The sequence below is a fragment of the Pristis pectinata genome, chromosome 5 (genome assembly GCF_009764475.1).
Source record: "Pristis pectinata isolate sPriPec2 chromosome 5, sPriPec2.1.pri, whole genome shotgun sequence".
In the NCBI taxonomy this organism is placed as follows: Eukaryota; Metazoa; Chordata; class Chondrichthyes; order Rhinopristiformes; family Pristidae; genus Pristis; species Pristis pectinata.
In genome coordinates this window covers 106168528-106187035 of record NC_067409.1, presented here as the reverse complement: position 1 = coordinate 106187035, position 18508 = coordinate 106168528, and the positions used below count along the sequence as shown (strand labels likewise).

The window sequence follows — 18508 nt, the reverse complement described above, 5'->3', positions numbered from 1 at the left end:
AGGACAATGAGCTGTGTGTGGAGACTATGGTTGCACTTTCATCATTGAACATTGAACATAGAACAGTACAGCCCAGTACGGGCCCTTTGGCCCACAATGTTGTGCCGACCTATATAAACCTTATCCCCATTCAATCTATCCCCCTCTCTACTTCACCTCCCATAACCCTCTATTTTTCTTTTGTCCATGTGCCTATCTAATAGTCTCTTAAATGTCTCTATTGTATTGGCCCCTACCACCACCCATGGCAGTGCATTTCAGGCACCTACTACTCTCTGTGTAAAAAACCGACCTCTGCCATCTCCTCTGAACTTTCCTCCATGCATCTTAAATGGGTGACCTCTAGTATTGGTCATTGCCACCCTGGGGAAATGATGCTGGCTGTCCACTCTGTCTATGCCTCTCATAATCTTATATACCTCTTTCAAGTCTCCTCTCATCCTCTGTCACTCCAAAGAGAAAAGCCCTAACTTGCTCAACCTCTCCTCATAAGACATGCTCTCCAACCCAGGTAGCATCCTTGTAAGTCTCCTCTGCACCCTCTCCAAGCTTCCGCGTCCTTCCTATAATGTGGCGACCAGAAATGAACACAATCCCCCGGCTAATGAAAGCCAGCACAACATATGCCTTCTTAACTGCCCTATCCACTTCTGCGGCAACTTTGAGGGATCTATGTACTTGGACCCCAAGATCTCTCTGTTCCTCCACACTGCTAAGAATCCTGCCATTAACCATATATTCTGCCTTCAAGTTCATTCTTCCAAAGTGTATCACTTCATGCTTCTCTGGATTGAACTCCATCTGCCACTTCTCTGCCCAATTCTGAATCCTGTCTAAATCCCGTTGCAACCTACAACATCCTTCTTCACGATCTACTACACCACCAACCTTCGTGTCATCTGCAAACTTACCAACCCACCCTTCCACTTCCTCATCCAAATCATTTATAAACAAAAAATCACAAAGAGCAGGGGTCCCAGAACAGATCCCTGCAGAGCACCACTGGTTACCGACCTCCAGATCAAATACTCCCCTTCTACAAAGGGCAGCACATGGTTAATGATATAATATTGAAGCATTACATTACTACTTATATATAGACACTGTAAGCTTAATATAGCTGTTGGCTGCGATAGGTGTCTGAGTGTAAACACTTTACCAATAATTGTATGTCAGTGAATTACCATTATGAGAGAGGAGCTTCCTGCAGCCTGCCACTTTAATAGCCATTCCCAAGTAATACAAAATCAGACAATGCTGGAAACACTCAGGAGGTCAGGCAGCATCTGTCGACAGAGAAGCAGTTCATGCTCCAGGATGAAGTCTCTTCATCAGTCCTGAAGTGTTAACTCTGTTTCTTCTTCCACCATTAACATTAAGGGTCCAGAAGCCTTGGTCAGAATTGACAAAGTGTCCCGGACCCAAAAGATGAACACAGATGCTGCCTGACCCGCAGAGTTTTTCTAGTATTTTCTGGTTTTGTTTCAGATTTCCAGCATCTGCAGTGTTTTTTTTTATTTTTCACCCACTCTGACTTCCTGCACAGTGGTAACAAGGCCCAATGTAAGCTTGAGGAACAGCACCTCCTCTACCAGATTCAATATCAAATTCCGCAACTTCTGTTAACTCGCTTTTTCTGTTTGTATCAGAGCTGATCAGTTCTGCTGCAGGTCAGCCATCTGTAGTATTGGCTCAGTCTTTCTCTCTCCATCTGTCTGGCCTGACCTGTTGCACAATGGCTAGAACTCTTCAATTTGCACCTTTATATTCCTTTGTTTCTGTTCTCCCTCTCTAAACCCCTTATTTCATTGCTTTTACATGTTCTCTCTCATTGATCTATCAACCAGGTGATTTCATTGACACCTTTCCCAATTGCAACCCTGCCCTCGCCCTGTTAGAAATATCCACTTTGTCCTACTCATCCTTCCCCCACCCTTTCTGTGACTTAAAACTAACTTGTTTCCTTTCTTTCCCAGTTCTGACAAAGGGCTTTCAACATGAAATATCAACTCTACTTTTTGCCACAGATGCAGCCTGATCTACTGTGTATACTGGCCAGTATTTTCTGTTTTTATTTTAAATTATCATTAGGGCATTGGCAAAAATCAAGGTTTCGCAAACCTCAGGTTTCCCGCCTGCAAATTGCTCTCCTACCTTTAGTTTCCTTTCTTCACCAGTGGTCCAGTGGACCACAAGGGACCAGTGGTCCCTTGGCTCCTGAAACTTGTCACACAACTATTTTCCTCTCTCTTGTCACACAGCTGTTGCAATTGCCAACCATAGACGCCTGAACTGCAAAGATCCCAATCTCTTTAAGGCAAATGTCATAATGACTGTAAAGGGCGTGTGGTCAGGAATCCCATATCACATGGTCTCTACAAACTACAGAGCTTGCAATTCTATTGTACTTGCTACCTACAAGTACATTTACTGCATCAGTTAGGCACAAATTGAGAATCATTTCGATTGACCATGAAAAGGAAAATTTGCTGTATTTAATTGATCCACTGCTCAAGTTACTTTACATAAACCTGGTTCATATTTATTGTGATCAATATTTCAATTTTTCTTTTGAATAATGGACTCTACAGCTCTTCAACTATTTTCATATTTTAAAAATTATTTTAAGATAGTTGGATGAAAGAAGTAACAAAAAAGCACAACATAAAAGATCACAATGTATTGACTCATTCAAAGTACCTCAAACAATGGCTTGCAAATCCCATCAATCCATTCCAGCTGAAGGCCTGGCAACTCGTCCTTCCTGTTTCGGTCAAAGATAGCCTGTAGAAGATTTACCAAGATAGAATTGTGTTTCAGCACACGTCTAAGAGTACAGTTACTGCAGGACCTGACATTCACGGATTGCTAATAGCAGTAATAACTCAAGAATTCTTCATGCATTTTTACCTACATTTTGCATGTTCACTTCCAAGGTCAAAAGATTAATTCATTGCTCACTCCATGCATGTATGATTTTTGAGCATGAAGATGCATTAATTTTGTTAAAAGCAAACAAAATAATGAAAGACTCCTAATGAAGGGAAATTATAGCACAAGTCAAGTAAGGTGTTGACAAGCTATAAATCATCTATCCCTGGTGTGCAATTTATAATCAAATTATGAGTGCAGTTCAGCAGGATGCATTTGCCTACACATCAATGTATTTTACTGGGTGTCAGCTGTGACATTACTGTAGGCAGACTGGTTGCTACAGGCCACAATATTTAAAATCCACAAATTTTTTTCAAATAAAGTGTTAGAAGATCAGGAAATTGACAAATCCTTCATTTGTTTATTTTAGAATGAATTTGAAGATTTACATAAAATTATGCCCTTATGAAAATCTGTAACATCAGAAAAACAGCAAGTTTAAAAGTAGGCCCATACAAATAGCTGTAGCAATAATCACTGTGACAGCTGTTAAAGGTCATATTAGAACTCATTTTAATTGGCCGCCTTAGCCTTGTCCCCAGTGAACATGTGGTTGCAGCAAAAAAACTGATAAGGATTTAGCACTAACCTGAGACCTGTTCCTAAGTCATAAATTCTAGCAGCTGATCCAGAACTCATGAGTACATGGAATAGATTAGTTGTACTGAAGTGCCATGAATGGTCTTCTGAGAATGAACTTGATTTGCCATTTTATTGCATTACATTGGTAGTCCAGCGTTATCATACCTGATTTAGGAGTCCTTACTGTATTGTCACAGGACAGAGAATGGACAAATGACTCCGTTCTGTGGGTTTTTTTGATATTCAAAGAGCTTTTTATCAGATCGCATGAAAGCTGCATTTTAAAATGTATGCCCAGCGGCCAAATTTTGTATCTATTCCAGTTTAAATCATGTCTCAATAAAAATACTTAAACCCCATAAGGGCTTTCTCAATAAAAGCATATTCATTAAAATATGACTGTGCATTTTTGGGTCATTTCTACTCCATCATATGTTTTCGATTTTATTTACAGGTATGAAGTAACACCTTCATTTCAATAACCTTTTATTTCTGATGAGAATAATTTCCAGCAATAATGGCAATTTTTTTTCTTCCATATACTCCTCACTGCATGAACATTTTCTTTGCATATTACCTGCATCTTCTGAATGTATAAAAAATAGAAATTTCAGATTACTGTTACATATCAACTTAGCACGAGCATTTGAAAGAAAAAACTGCAGAGTTTCACAGGAATGAACCCACTTGCTTTTATATAATCATGTCCTCAGAATGCCCAATAATGCTTCACATTGTTTTTTAAGTGCAGTTATTCTTGTTAATTAGACAAATGTGGTAGCCAATTTGTACAGAGCGAGGTCCCACAATAAAGCAAATTGGTCTCCTCCTCCACATTCACATTTTGGTCTCTTAGAAACCTTTGTGGACCTGTGCACGAGGCATGGTAGTGCAGCGGTTTGGAGGAAGGCATGGAATGAAACCACCACCTGGAGTAAACATCAAATCTTGAAACCTGCAACATGAAATATGGAAAGCTCCAAATCAAATTCCAGCAGGGTGTGGCCTTTGTGATCAATTGGTGCACCAGAGGTATATTAGGAAATGTGTAGAATAAAACTGTAACAACATGCTGTTCTCTGAACAAAATTTAACAATGTCATTGCTAAGATACATTCCCTCTGCTCATCAGCATTAGTCCTGGTGAACTAACCCTAACCTGGATTTATAATTGTCACTCCAAGTCAGCCAAATGAAAGAACAAGAAAATAAACAATAAGTACTCTGCTTTGGTTCAGGAATTAATATTGCCAGTAAAATGGAAAAATTCCCTTTTCTTCTTGGACAGGTCTTTGCCTTTTGCCCCAACATCTCTGGCCCACCACATAGTCAGTTATGGCCATTACAACATCTCCAGTGATGCCGATAGCAGTGTCACTACTGACGAACCTATCAAATGAGGATCTCTGCAGCTAATTGCTGGGGAAACGTTCCCTAGTAAATTTAGCACATTCTATTGGTGTTGGCATTTATCTGAGCACCTGCAGCCAGTTCTGAGGCTTATCTAGTCTGGTTCCCTGATGTCAGCAGCATGTCCCTTTAAACAGTGAAAAATATAACAAGCTACTACCCTGCGCTCCAAGTACTGAGATGTTCAAATGATGACATCATTACACACATGTCTGATGGCATGAAGATATATGACGGATTACCATGGATTATGTGTTGAAGTACCCAGTCCAAATTTACGATGGGTGCAATTTCACCTGGAAATGCTCCAGGTGAAACAGATTTGTGTCCAATTAGTGCTTAAAAAAGTGGACATTGATCAATCCAATTTATATGTGAGGGAGAACATAAAGAAACTGACTTTAGGGATTTACAACAGGGTGAGCAGGCTGAATACATATACACAGTTGTCATGACACTTTCACTGAAATATCCTAGGTTAATAATTGCTGTCACTGAAATCACTTCAGCACTGCAATATTTTCTAGCCAGGCTCCTTGGCAATATCAATGTCATTAGTACTCAGCAGTTAAATAAAAATATTCACGAATGCTGTAGAAATTGATAAAGAAAAGCATGTGTCAATGTTAATTCAAATGTTCTCTCCCTGTTTGATTTTTAAATGAGGACCACTGGTAAAACTTAATATTTTAGTATTTTGGCCCAATATGGAATTGTTGTGAATGAATATACATAGTAGAAATATGACTGGCAAATGTCCTTAGCATCATAATGAGCAAGACCATATCTGACTGTGCTTTGTACTATCACCATCACTCCTGCAAGCCTTCAGCACTGGACCTAAATACAGAACTAAGATGTCAGATAAATAACTCTCCAATGCGTCATGGACCAAAGAGTAAAACTGAAAAGATTAAAAACTCAAGAATCCCATTCACACCCAGACTAGAGTATTTCATAATGCTGGGATCTTGGCTGGTTTAAGCACAATTGCGCCAAATACTTGATTAACTACCAATAGGGGAAAAAAATTCTGAACTCAACCAGGCAAATTGGAGCCACCAAGCCAATCTTGGCTAGAACCGAAGTTTACGTTGGCATCAGGAATCAAGCAAGGGATTCCTGGATTCAGTTTTGACTAAGTTCAAATCCACTTTTGTCAAGCTGCATTTAACATGAGAATTCAACCCATTCAGTGGGATCTCCATCATTACTCTTCTTTCTTGTGATTGAAACAAAATATGCAAGAATTCTGTGATTCTCAGCTGTCGGTTAGGTTTTCCAGTTTAAACAATTGCAGCAGAAAGCGCAGAATATTGATATTAAAGAACTCTGCAATCAGACACCTTATCATATAGACTGGAATTGGTTTAGCAATTCAGAATAAAAGTTTGGCTTTAGATATTGCACTAATGGACCCATGCACTGTTTGCCTGATGTCATAATAACTCAAAATAGCTACCAGCCATATGTGATAAAAGGCAAGTATCAATATCAATATCCTTCCATTTGGACAATCTATCTCCAATCAATAAAAATTGATATGTACTAAGACTGTCGCATTAAAGGACACTGAAGGCAAAGAACAATGCACAATAGTAGTAGGGCAGGCACGGTAGTGTAGTGGTTAGCGTAACGTTATTACAGCGCCAGCGACCCAGGTTCAATTCCAGCCACTGTCTGGAAGGAGTTTGTACATTTTCCCCATGTCTGCGTGGGTTTCCTCCGGGTGCTCCGGTTTCCCCCCACATTCCAGAAGACATACAGATTAGGAAACTGTGAACATGCCATGTTGGCACCAGAAGCGTGGTGACACTTGCGGGCTGCCCCCAGAACACTCTACGCAAGAGATGTATTTCACTGTGTGTTTTGATGTACATGTGACCAATAAAGAAATCTTGTCTTAGTTGATGCTGGTTTGGTACTGGAACAAAAGGTGTGGAAGCATAAATTTAATCATCTTCTGTAATCTAGGAATTGGTGCTAATCTAATTTATGCTAATTTATCTCAGTGGTTGCACTCTTGCCTCTGAGTCAGATGATTGTGCTCAAGTACCCTCCAGACATGTAAGTACAGAAATCTAGGTTGACACTTCAATGTTCTATTGAGAGTGTTTTTATTTTGTTGTTGGGACCATATCTTTCAGACTGTGTGTGTTCATTGCCTGCATTCCATCAATGGCCACACTGCAAGAAGCACTTCACTAGTTGTGAAGCATTTTTGGTTGTCCAGAGGTTTTGAAAAATGTGTTCCTTCTTAATTAAGATCTAGTCAGTGGAAACCTTGACAGTCTTGAAATAGTTTAATAGCTGAACATAGAACATTATGTATGACAAAATATATTCCCATTGTGACTAATGACAGTTATTTAACTGTTCAAATTAGTGTATGGTTGAATTTTAGAGTTATGGTCTTTTCTTTCTTGGTGGTAAATAGTTGAAGCCACCATTCAAAAGTTGAATGAAGTGCAGGCATGAGATTATTACTAAAGAAGTATCTTCTTAATTAATTTTAATAGAATAAATCAATTGTGCAAGTCTGGAGAAATAACATTAACAAGCAATAATAATAAAGGAGGTAAATCCTTTAGACAGTCCCTCTGGATCAAGGATGATTTGCTTCCACTTCAGTTTTGTGGGTTCTGAAATGACTGATGAGGCCAGTGAGGGAACTGCAGCCCCTTCCACAGGTAGGGTGGGAGGAGCCAACAGGGTGAATGGGTGGGTAGATTGTGAGATACCCACACACAGAGCTTTGGTTGCCACTGTCTTGAGGTTCTCAACAACATCCTGAATACTCCTTCTCCACTTTGGGCACTTTTGGGCCATAGGTTCTCTGCAGTCAGTGAGAATGTTGCATTTCTTCAAGGAAGCTTTGAGCAAATCCTTGAAATCATTTTCTCTGTCTGCCTGATAATCTCCCAAGACAGAACTTGGAAAGGAGTGTTTTTTTTGGGAGTAAATACAGAATAGAAAACTGACAAATATGTTTATTTAAAATTCAAGTTTTTAAATCCGTACTCACAGCTGGTGTCAGCTTCAGCTCAGCTCTCTCCCTGTCCCCTTGCTCGAAGAACTCACTAGTTACCAATTCAGCCACCTACAATACATAAATGCATGTGTTCTACAAACTTATTTAATGTGATTTCAAACTGACCAAACACATTTTAATAATAGCAGTTCACTATCGATAAGTCATATGTGACTTCACAGCTTCATGCAATGTTACTTCCCTTTTCTTAATTAGGGAACTATCAGTCATAAATTGTCTTATCTACCTGGTTATCTGTGGATTTTACTACTGGCTATTATTGTTCTAAAGCTGCTCAAGATCCCAAACATCAATTGTTTTCTGAACTATTCCTTTTCTTTGACCACTTACAAGCTTTTCCAACTTCATATTGGATATTTACACAGGCGCCTACATACAAACTTAAACTAAATGCAACAAGGAGAACAAAGAGCACATTTCTTATTTAGTTGACCTGGAAGATAATAGACAGTGTATCCACTTCTTGGAAGTCTGGAAAGGTAACATGCTTTATCATGGTTACGTATTTAAACCATTTATTGTTTATCCAAGATTTAAAAAAAGACGATTGCATAACATGATATAATTTGTCTTAAACTTTGTGTCAAAATTGTCATTAAGCTACTTGAATGTGGCAGCCTCATGATTAAATCTGAGATGTGGCCTCATGATTAAATATGAGATTAGCAACAAAGCTAATTTCCCTATAATTAAGAAAAACATCAGAAAATCCACACATTTTATGGCACAGAAATTACCGGTAATGTAAATAGGACCAGGCAATGTCACATTTGTAAATAGGTTCCATATAGTTAGACAGATTGCTTCATAATTCACAAAAACTATCAATCATTTTTCTGCCATTCTGAATGAGATTAGGTGCAATAATTCAAAGAGCAATTACTTTCCTTTATCTAATTTAGGGTGCGGTAATTAACTTAGGGCATTTTCCATACTCGATGTCCACATCATGATATTGAGTAGGTACTTATTGCTCATGCCAAGGGCACTGTGTGAATCTTGAAATATCACAGAACATAACAGGGATGATTCCTGATAAAGACCAAGACTTATGGCCAGTATTTGGCAGCCAGAGGAAGAGAAAATGCCTCACTTTGATTAATAAGGATGCAACTGTGGCAGTAAACACAAATATTTTGCAGCTGAATGAACATCTCACACTTGTATTACATAGTTATTCATTGGACAATTTAATATTGAAATTATATTTTCCATTTGTTGCTTTTATATTTAACTGGAGAGCGTAGTTAAAACTTTAACATTCAGATATTTCTGGTCATTCACCTTGGCCTTTAGAAACTTTATAATAACATGATGGACATATAAATTCCAGCAATAACAAATCCTGCAGATTTGTCCTTTGAGGACAAAAGCCTCTTTCTAGACATGATATTTTATTGGATTTTGGGAACATCAGGCATTAGATTCATGAGCACCCATTAGCAGCAGAAATAAATGTGTATATACGCTACATTTAAAGGGAGACTTGTTTTGAAGGAAGAACTTTACATTAGAAACAAATATCCATGCAATGTTTGGTTTGGTAGCAAAAACAAAGAACAATGCATAATAGTTGATGCTGGTTTGGTACTGGAACAAAAGGTGTGGAATCATATCCAAACTAAACATGACTTTACACCCCTAATCAAATATACATTTCTTCCAGAATTAAATGTTGCTTTTCTTGAATAGTGGTCTCTACAGCTGTCTTGTTATGAATGGCAAAAAAAAAGAAATTTTGAATCTAGTTTTAAGCAATAAGTGAATTACTAAATATAAAGTGAAAGCTGAAATTATATGCATGACTGCAAACATATCAACATTGCAATTTTAGAACATTTATTATTCTATATCATGATGGGAAAGGGCTTCCTGTACTCACCTGCTTAGAGATCTCCCAAGGCTTGGTAACTGCTCCTAAATCACAGGCTGTCATTAGCATAGACCTGATGCCAAAAATAAAATGGTAATGATAAATGAAATTAAATTCATCTATCAGAATTGCTGGAGTTTGATCACCACAACAAAATATCAAATATAATCTACTTGTTTCTTTCTTTCTGCTGGACAATGAACATTTCCTTCTCTTGCTGATTTTTTAATTATCTGGAGGCAAAATATTGTGAACCGTGGAAGTCTAAAATAAGAACATTAAGTGCTGGAAGTACTTAGCACATCATGTAGTACCTGTGGAGCGAGGGAGAGATTAATGCTTCAGGTCAGTGACTTTAATCAGTTCTGAAATCAATTCATCAACTTAAAATGTTAACTGTTTCTTCATAGACGACACTTGATCTGCTGAGCATTTACAGTATTTTGAATTTTTTTAATTATATTTTGTTTAATAACATTATTTTATTGACCAGATTATAACGTATTTTGAAATGGATTGTTATAATCCAGTCAGTAATCATAATATACAGTAGATGTGTGTAAGCAAAGAATTAAAATTGAAATAGGCTCTTTAGAGATATTAAAGTGAAATATTATGAAATAAATCATCTTGAGCTGGCATGCAAAGCTAGAAGTTCCTTTCCCTTTCTTGATATCTCTATCTCTATTTCAGTTGCTAACAACCGTAACGAACCCATAGATAACCAGCTATCTCAACTACGCCTCCTCCCACCTTGCTTCCCATGAGGACTTCACTTCTTTTTCCCAGTTTCACCATCTTCATCAAGTTGTTCTGCTAGTGAGACTTTCCACACCAATGCCCCTGAGGTGCCTCCCTTTTTCCTGGCTTCTCCACCACCATAGTTGAAAGGGCTGTTAGTTGCCTTTTCCAATTTCCCAAACGTCTGCTCTCACCCTCCTCAGCTCCCAGCCAGAACAAGGACAGCGTTTTCTAAAAAACTTTCTTTTTAAACGTTAATTTTTTTTAAAATTTATACAGCATGGTGACAGGCCCTTCCGGCCCAACAAATCCGCGCAGCCCAATTACACCCATGTTAACCTACTAACTCCTATGTCTTTGGAATGTGGGAGGAAACGGGAGCACCCGGAGGAAACCCACGCAGTCATGGGGAGAACGTACAAACTCCTTACAGACAGCGGCGGGAATTGAACCCAGATCGCTGGCACTGTAATAGCATTATGCTAACCACTATGCTACCGTGCCACGTTCTTCTTTTCTTACTTTCCACCCCAGCCTCACCACATACAACAGATCACCCTCCATAATTTACACTGCCTTCAACAAGATTCCACCGCCAGACACATCTTTCCCTCCCGTCCTCTCCACCTTTTAGCATTCTCTATGGACCATTCCCTCTGTGACTCCCTGGTTCCTCTTCCATTCCCACAATGCATTGACCCCTCACAGTACTTTCACTGCAGGAGATGCAATACCTGCCTTTTTACCCCATCCTTTCCCACTGTCTATAAACCCAAATAACCTTTCCAGGTAAAGTAGCAACTGACTTGACCTTCTTCTGATTTGGCGTATTATATTCATTGTGCAGTATATTGGAGAAACCACAGATTGAGTGACCACTAAGCAGATTACCTCACTTCAGTCCACAAGGGTGAGTCTGAGCTTCCTGTCACCTGACATTTTAATTTTCCATCCTCTTCCCACTGACCCCTGGTATCCTCTGTCATCCTCTGGTATCCTACATTGCTTCAAAGAAACCCAATGTAAGCTTGAGAAACAGCACCTCATTTTCTGTTTTGGGATATTGCAACATCCAAGACATAATATTAAATTCATTGTTTTAGATAATCAGTTCCTATCGGAACTGGCCAATTCTGATGTAAGGTCAATCACCTGAAACAGTAACTCAGTCTCCCTCACCACAGATGCTGCCTGATCTACTGTTCTTTTTCCAGCATCCTCTTTTGCTTCAAAATTCCAGCACCTCCTGCATTCTCTCTCACACAGTTCAGGATGCTCTTTTGATTTTGTTCCTCGCTCTAACTGCCTTCATTCATCTATTAACTAAACACCTCCAAAAGCATGGGTGACCTGGATAAACTTGGTCTCCACCCTGTCACAGACACTTCCATTGTCTCCAAAGACCACCTCACTCTTCTCTGCAACATAAAACGTACTTTTTTTTTTCATTTTTCCAGTTCTGATGGAAGTTCTTTGACCTGAAACGTTAACTCTGTTTTTCTGTCTCCACAGATGCTGACTGGCCTTCCAGTTTTTATTTCAGAATTCCAGAATCTGCATGTTTTTTTTTAAATTTTCAATCTAATTTTGTTTCCCTTACCGATTTTTTTAATTATCTGAAAGCAGGCCAAAATCTTGGCAACAGACTGTATAAGACAATTCCACTAAACACACAACATCAATTGCTAAGACATTTACTGGATGCAAATAACATCTGGCATCATTTTTCACGCAACGTTGGCCAAGATACTAACCAGAATCTAATTTTTTAAAGAAAACCACAGTATTCCAGAGAGTACAGGTATTGGGTAATAGGTGGGAATCAGTCAGTAATTAGGTCATTGGGTAATCCCAGTGATACAAATTACCCTTAAAGTGAAGCTCAGATAGTTTACAAATATCAGTAGAACTCCAATGTTGAATAATTATTTCAAAACTATCGTTTGGATGCTTATTTTATTTTTTCTTGTCGCTAACGAACTCATAGGAAACTCCTGGAACTGTTACAGACTTGCAAGGACTTGTGATAACAAAAGGACATGATATTCCCTGTAGTTCCAATGTTAAAATGCAGCCATCCACCAACAGCTAATCAAGGACTTCATAAGTTGAGCCTGTGGGTTATCAACATGGAGATGCCTAGGACACACAAAGAGCAAATTCTCACAGAACTTTGTGAGAAAAGTGATTTGCAAACATGAGCTACAATTTATCTTAATATTAAATAACTCCGAGTACAGCTGGAAAGATCATTGGAGTACCTCTTCCCTCCATCCTGGATATCTACAACACACGATGCACACACAAGGTCTGCAGAATCATAGATGACCCTTCTCATCCCTCCCACGATCTATTTGTCCCACTGCCATCTAGCAAGCGGTACCGGAGCATCCGGGCCAGAACTACTAGACTGTGCAACAGTTTTGTCCCCCAGGCTGTCAGGCTCCTGAATACCCTGGAGACAGTTTCAGATAAATGACGCGTCAAAAGCTCTGGTTTGCACAACGGCGTATGAGAACTTTGGCTGCTGCTGAACATTTTTATACAATTAGTGTAACACACTGAGTTCTGTATTTTCTTCGTCTGATTCAGTTTTGCACTAACTCTGCACTAAATTGTATTCTGTATATACCGTTTTTTGCATTATTTGTACTTGCACAATTTTTTTGTCTGCAGTTATTATATGTCTTCTATTTTATGTATGTCCTCTGTTGCGAGAGTCTGGGGAAAATGACACTTAATTCCTCTATGTGTTTTTATAGCATATGGGTGAATGACAATAAAGTAACTTGAACTTGAACTTGAAATTCAAAGTTAGTTGGATTAGGGTCTAAATTGCTGTTTAAGTTGTTATTTTTCTTGCACTTTAACTTTCTTTATGCTTGCTTATATGTTTGTGCAATCACCGGTTTGTAAATTTTCAGCAGATTTTTCTTTGTCTGTAAGCCTGAGATGTCATAGCAGCGTACATCAAGACTGTCCTTGTTGTTCACAGACTGTTCCTATCAGAGAAGACTCCCTAATATAACCAGCTTAAACCAGTTTGCAGTATAAAGGGAGAACATGAGGTCTCCAGTCCTTTGTTATTTGGCTGCTTTAACTTTGTGTTACTTGCTGTTTCAAGCTGACACTGCTTGACCTGTACTTTGATGAACATCTAATAAAACGGCTGTAACCATAAGAGCTGTACCTCATCCTCGACCTGAAGAACCTTCTGGACAATATCATCTCCAGATCCAACATAACTAAGATTTAGGATTTCACAAATCAGTGTGAAACTGCAAGTTACCCAACTGGATCTGATGTCTATATTGTGCACCAGTTTCAATTTAATTACACACAGCACACATTGAAGCAAGAGTTAATAGTCCTCTCTTACCATGCATGCCCTAGTGATGGAACAGCAGCTGACACAAATTATCTAGTTTATACCTTGTGTTGGTTTAACCAAAAGACCTCTGTTGATGATGGTGCCACATCACATATAATAACAAAAAAAATCATGTTTTAATGCATCTTTGGCTTCATGTCGGGGAGAATAGAACTGGACTCTTCTGTGTCTGCATGGGTTTCCTCCGGGTGCTCCGGTTTCCTCCCACATTCCAAAGACGTATGGGTTAGGAAGTTGTGGGCATGCTATGTTGGCACCGGAAGCGTGGCGACACTTGCGGGCTGCCCCCAGAACACTCTACACAAAAGGTGCATTTCACTGTGTGTTTCGATGTACATATGACTAATAAAGATATCTTATTTTAAGGTAAGAACTGTTAGCGAATCAGAAGCAAATTAATATTAGAAGATGCAGATTTCATTTGAAATCCAGCTTGATGAGTAAACCAGTGAAGTTGCATGTATCATTTGCCATCCAATACCTTTGATAGATGAAAGCATGTTAGTTAAAACTTGCATTTATATTGTACTTTACCATAGTAAAACAAACTAGAAGCTGTTATCCACCTTCAGAATGTTGTCTAGTTCAATGGGAATTAGGTTCAATAACAGTGTAATTAACCATATTGTTATTGCAATTGTGTATTCTTCATGGAGAAGAAAACAAAACAGTTTCAGAATACTGTGTTACCTCAACATTTGTCTGTGCTTCTCAAGACACCAGTTATGTTCCCCAGACATGACATACTCGAAGAATTTAGAGCGCGACCTGCATTCAAATAAAAAAATAGTATTTTGTTGTATCTGTGCTTGAGTAGCAATGTGGCATTACAATTCCAGACACGATTAATATAATACACTCTGGGAAATTAGTGCATTCCAACAAACCAACAATTGAGTATGCCATATAACTGCTGGCATCTAAATAGCTTCAGTCAGCAATAAATGTTGATAAATGAGCAATCTGCTAATTATATGATTAAATGAAACAGGTTTTAAAATGCTTACTTTAACATAGTGAAAATACAAATGGCTAGTATACACATCAAATTGAACCAGCCGATTATAATCAGTACCTCTGATAAAATTCATGCATAATCCAGCAATAAACTTGGTTAAATAACTTGTTAATCTCCTCAATATCTTTAATTCAGTGTATGCTTACTTTTCAAATAACTGTTAAATGATGCACAAAACGGAAACTCTGCTACACAAATCACCATTGCACACTTACATTTCTCCAGGGGTTTGTGTACAAATTCTAGGATTGGTACAGCCATAAGTGATCAAGCAGCAGTTCAGAAACTATATCGCTGCATTTGTATCATGCAGATTAAGCCAAAAGGATATACAAAGGTGAAATAAACAAGAAACTTTCACTGATGGAGCATTTTATCCCATCTGAATCTGCTTTAGAACAAATACATTGATTTTGAAGATCAATAACAGTTGTTTTGTAAGGAAACAGTGGAGCCAATTTGCGAATAAATAAATTGAAAGAGTGGTTGCTACTGAAGGAAAAACAAAAATTAATAAGACCAATGGGTTTTCTTTGATGAGTGCCATGGGATCTTTCGTATCCACCCAATCACCAGTTTAAGACATCACCCAAACCATACAGGTGGTCCCCAGGTTACGGCAGGGTTCTGTTCCTGCAAACAGTTTGTAACCCGAACAGTTCACAAGTCAGAAATGTGGCCATGACTGAGTTCTCAGGCAGCAGAAGTTGCTTGCAGCCCTGCAGCAACCGGCAAATGCTGGGCTCCCAAAAGCTCTTTCGTATGTATGGGTTGTACATAAGTCGGGCATTTGTAAGGTGGGTAAGACCTGTGTCAAGGTAGATTGTGGGTTAAAATCCTGGAATAGATCTTGAACTTTCTGACAGGGACAAGTGTGCTAAGAACTGAGTCAACTTGGCAAATGCAACTTTGCTGAACGGCATTACATTTATAATTGAAACAATAATAAACTTAAATGGCAAATGTGCATTGTAATTAAGCTGTGATGGAAACACTTACTCAAAATACAGCATGAGGTCAGTGGACAGGATAGCTTGTTTCAGCAACTGCATCAAATCACTGTAGTCTTTGGAGGAAAGGTTGGCAAAAATGTTGTGTCCCTAAAATTAAGGCAAAGGTAAAGTAGCTTAGTGCAAATGTATGCAAGATCAAAGCACCCGTTCCTGGAATTTTAAAATTTGTTTGTGAATTATAACTGGGGTGGGGGAAGAGGAATAAGAAACTATAACCGGGGGAATAAGAAATTTGATAAGAAGTTCAGTTATACAAAAACTTTGTAAATTTAATTATCTTACAAAATTATTTTTCTATACTCCACTACATTAATTTTGTTTGTATTTGTCTGATAAAATTCTTATAATGTTTCAGTTAGGAAGAGAAGAACAATATTCCAAGTCATAGAATCATACAGGCCCTTTCTACACACCTTGTCCATGCGGCCATGATGTCCATCCACGGTAATACCATTGGACTGCATAAGGTCCATGTCCCTCTCTGTCCTTCCTATCCAAGTACCTAACCAAATGCCTTTTTAACATTGTGACTGTATGTGCCTCTATCACCTCCGCTTACAGCTTGTTCCGGATAACCAACAGCCACTGTGTGAAAAACTTACCCCTCAGATCTCCTTTCAATCCCTCTCCTTTCACCTTAAACCTGTGCCCTTTAGTTCTAGACTCCCCTGCCCTGAGAAAAAGACTCTATGTCCCTCAAAATGTTACAAACCTCTACAAGGTCTCCCCTTGGCCTCCTACATTCCAGTGAGAATAAACGCAGCCTGTCCAATCTCTCCTTATAACTACAGCCCTCCATTTCAGGCAAGTCATTTAACATTAGATATTATCTTGACAAATAAATAGAAATGGTGCCTGGAAGCACATGCATGGATCTCGTACTTCTGGGAAATAGCAATGGTCAGCAACTTCAGTAAAAATAAAATGATTTGGAAATCATTTTTAAAACTGGTAAATATTGAATGCACAAAATCTGATTAATGACTCGGAAATGTTCAATCTTACTCTGCTACAGCGAGCACATGCAGCCTGGATCCCAATGCACCCGTGACCTTGCTCCTGACTCTCCCAACTTTTACAGGGTCAGTTAACTTCAGAAGTTCCAGGGAATGCTTTGCCCATTAAAAGGGACTGAGGAACATTTGATGGTGCTTGGGGGAGAAAAATGCTGCACTTCAGAAAGCTGCCCTCTATTATTGTGTCTTGTGGTCCCCTTCAAGATCAAGAACAAGCTCTGAAATTGCTCCTCTGCAGGACTCAATATAGGCTTTTTGTGACAGGTATAAAAGTAAAAGCTCTGTAACAACAGAAAATATGCCTGGACAAGCAATAAGCTGATGTCCATATCTACTGGAGTTATTTTAACATGAAATGTTCAGCCATGCTAGAGTATCATTCTACAGCAGTTGGGTTTCTGCTTTAGGCAAAGTGACTGTTCTACGTGGACAAGTATTTATAGTGTATGTTGGCAGCTATTTAATGAACAAGAGTTTACAGTGGAACCCTGCCAACTTCCATTTGACCCTCACATTCACTTACCACCTGCAGGGTTTTCTGGCAAAAAACAGGAACTCTAGTTGAAGCTTTCCTTTTATGTCCAGGGTTGGCAAACTCAGCTCATGTTCTCATTCAAACTGACCAGTGTGTCACATTACTCAATATTAGACTCATTGCTTATAGACTCAGCAAGGGGGGTACAGAAGTGCAGCAGGCTAGCACGGTGGCACTGCAGGTAGCAGAGCCATCTCGTAGCTCCAGTGGCCTGGGTTTGATTGTGACCTCTTGTTCTGTCTGCGTGAAGTTTACACCTTCTCCCTGTGACTATGTTCATTTGCCCTGGGTGCTTCAGTTTCTTCCAATGTCTCAAAAACACACTAGTTGGTAGGTAATCTAGTTTCTGTTAATCACCCCTAGTGTAGGTAACTAGTGAGAGAATCAGGGAGGTGTTAATAGGCATGTTTGAGAGATTGGGTTACAAAGGTGTAAGTGGGGGACTGGGATTGATGGCTGTCTATGTCACAAAGGAGTATAAAATGATAAAATGATAAAAATAATCGTCCTCATATTTTTCTGCTAAACATTATTACTACATGTTAGGAGAAAAGGTGATTATCTAGATGGTTTACCCTGAATTTTCTTGTAGTAAATTTGGAATGCTGTAAACTGATGTCAACAATATTTTCATTTGTAAAAATGCAGGTGGCTTATTTAGCACGAAACATATTTCTGTTGAAGGCTAATGAATGTTGCTAATGTTTATAGAGTGACCATCTCATTCAACTAAAGAAACAATATTCAAATGCCACTATTAAAAACAAATTCCAGTGTTGTACACTGGCACTATGTAGTAATACCAGAATAAGTACAATCAGAAACACCACCCACGTAAAGCAAAGGAAGACACACCGCAGCAGAAAGATGCTGGTGATGAAGTCTGAATGGCCGTACAAGGCCTTGTGAAAGTATTGGTTCTGAGTACAGATTCTTTCATTCA

The 18508-nt window shown here is 38.8% G+C and overlaps 1 protein-coding gene across 5 annotated transcripts in view; it reads right to left on the bottom strand.

Moving 5' to 3' along the window:
• LOC127570393 (dual 3',5'-cyclic-AMP and -GMP phosphodiesterase 11A-like) overlaps positions 1–18508 on the bottom strand; it is a 189228-nt gene that overhangs the window by 24661 nt on the left and 146059 nt on the right. For all 5 annotated transcript variants that reach the window (XR_007956358.1, XM_052015935.1, XM_052015933.1 and 2 more), the window contains 5 exons: positions 16001–16101; positions 14674–14751; positions 9861–9924; positions 7952–8026; positions 2701–2784 (listed from right to left, as the gene is read on the bottom strand). Coding sequence is in view for 4 of the 5 variants with exons in the window: in XM_052015935.1 (XP_051871895.1) it covers positions 2701–2784; positions 7952–8026; positions 9861–9924; positions 14674–14751; positions 16001–16101 (402 nt within the window). In the remaining variant the exon portion in view is untranslated. The remainder of the gene's footprint in view (positions 1–2700; positions 2785–7951; positions 8027–9860; positions 9925–14673; positions 14752–16000; positions 16102–18508) is intronic.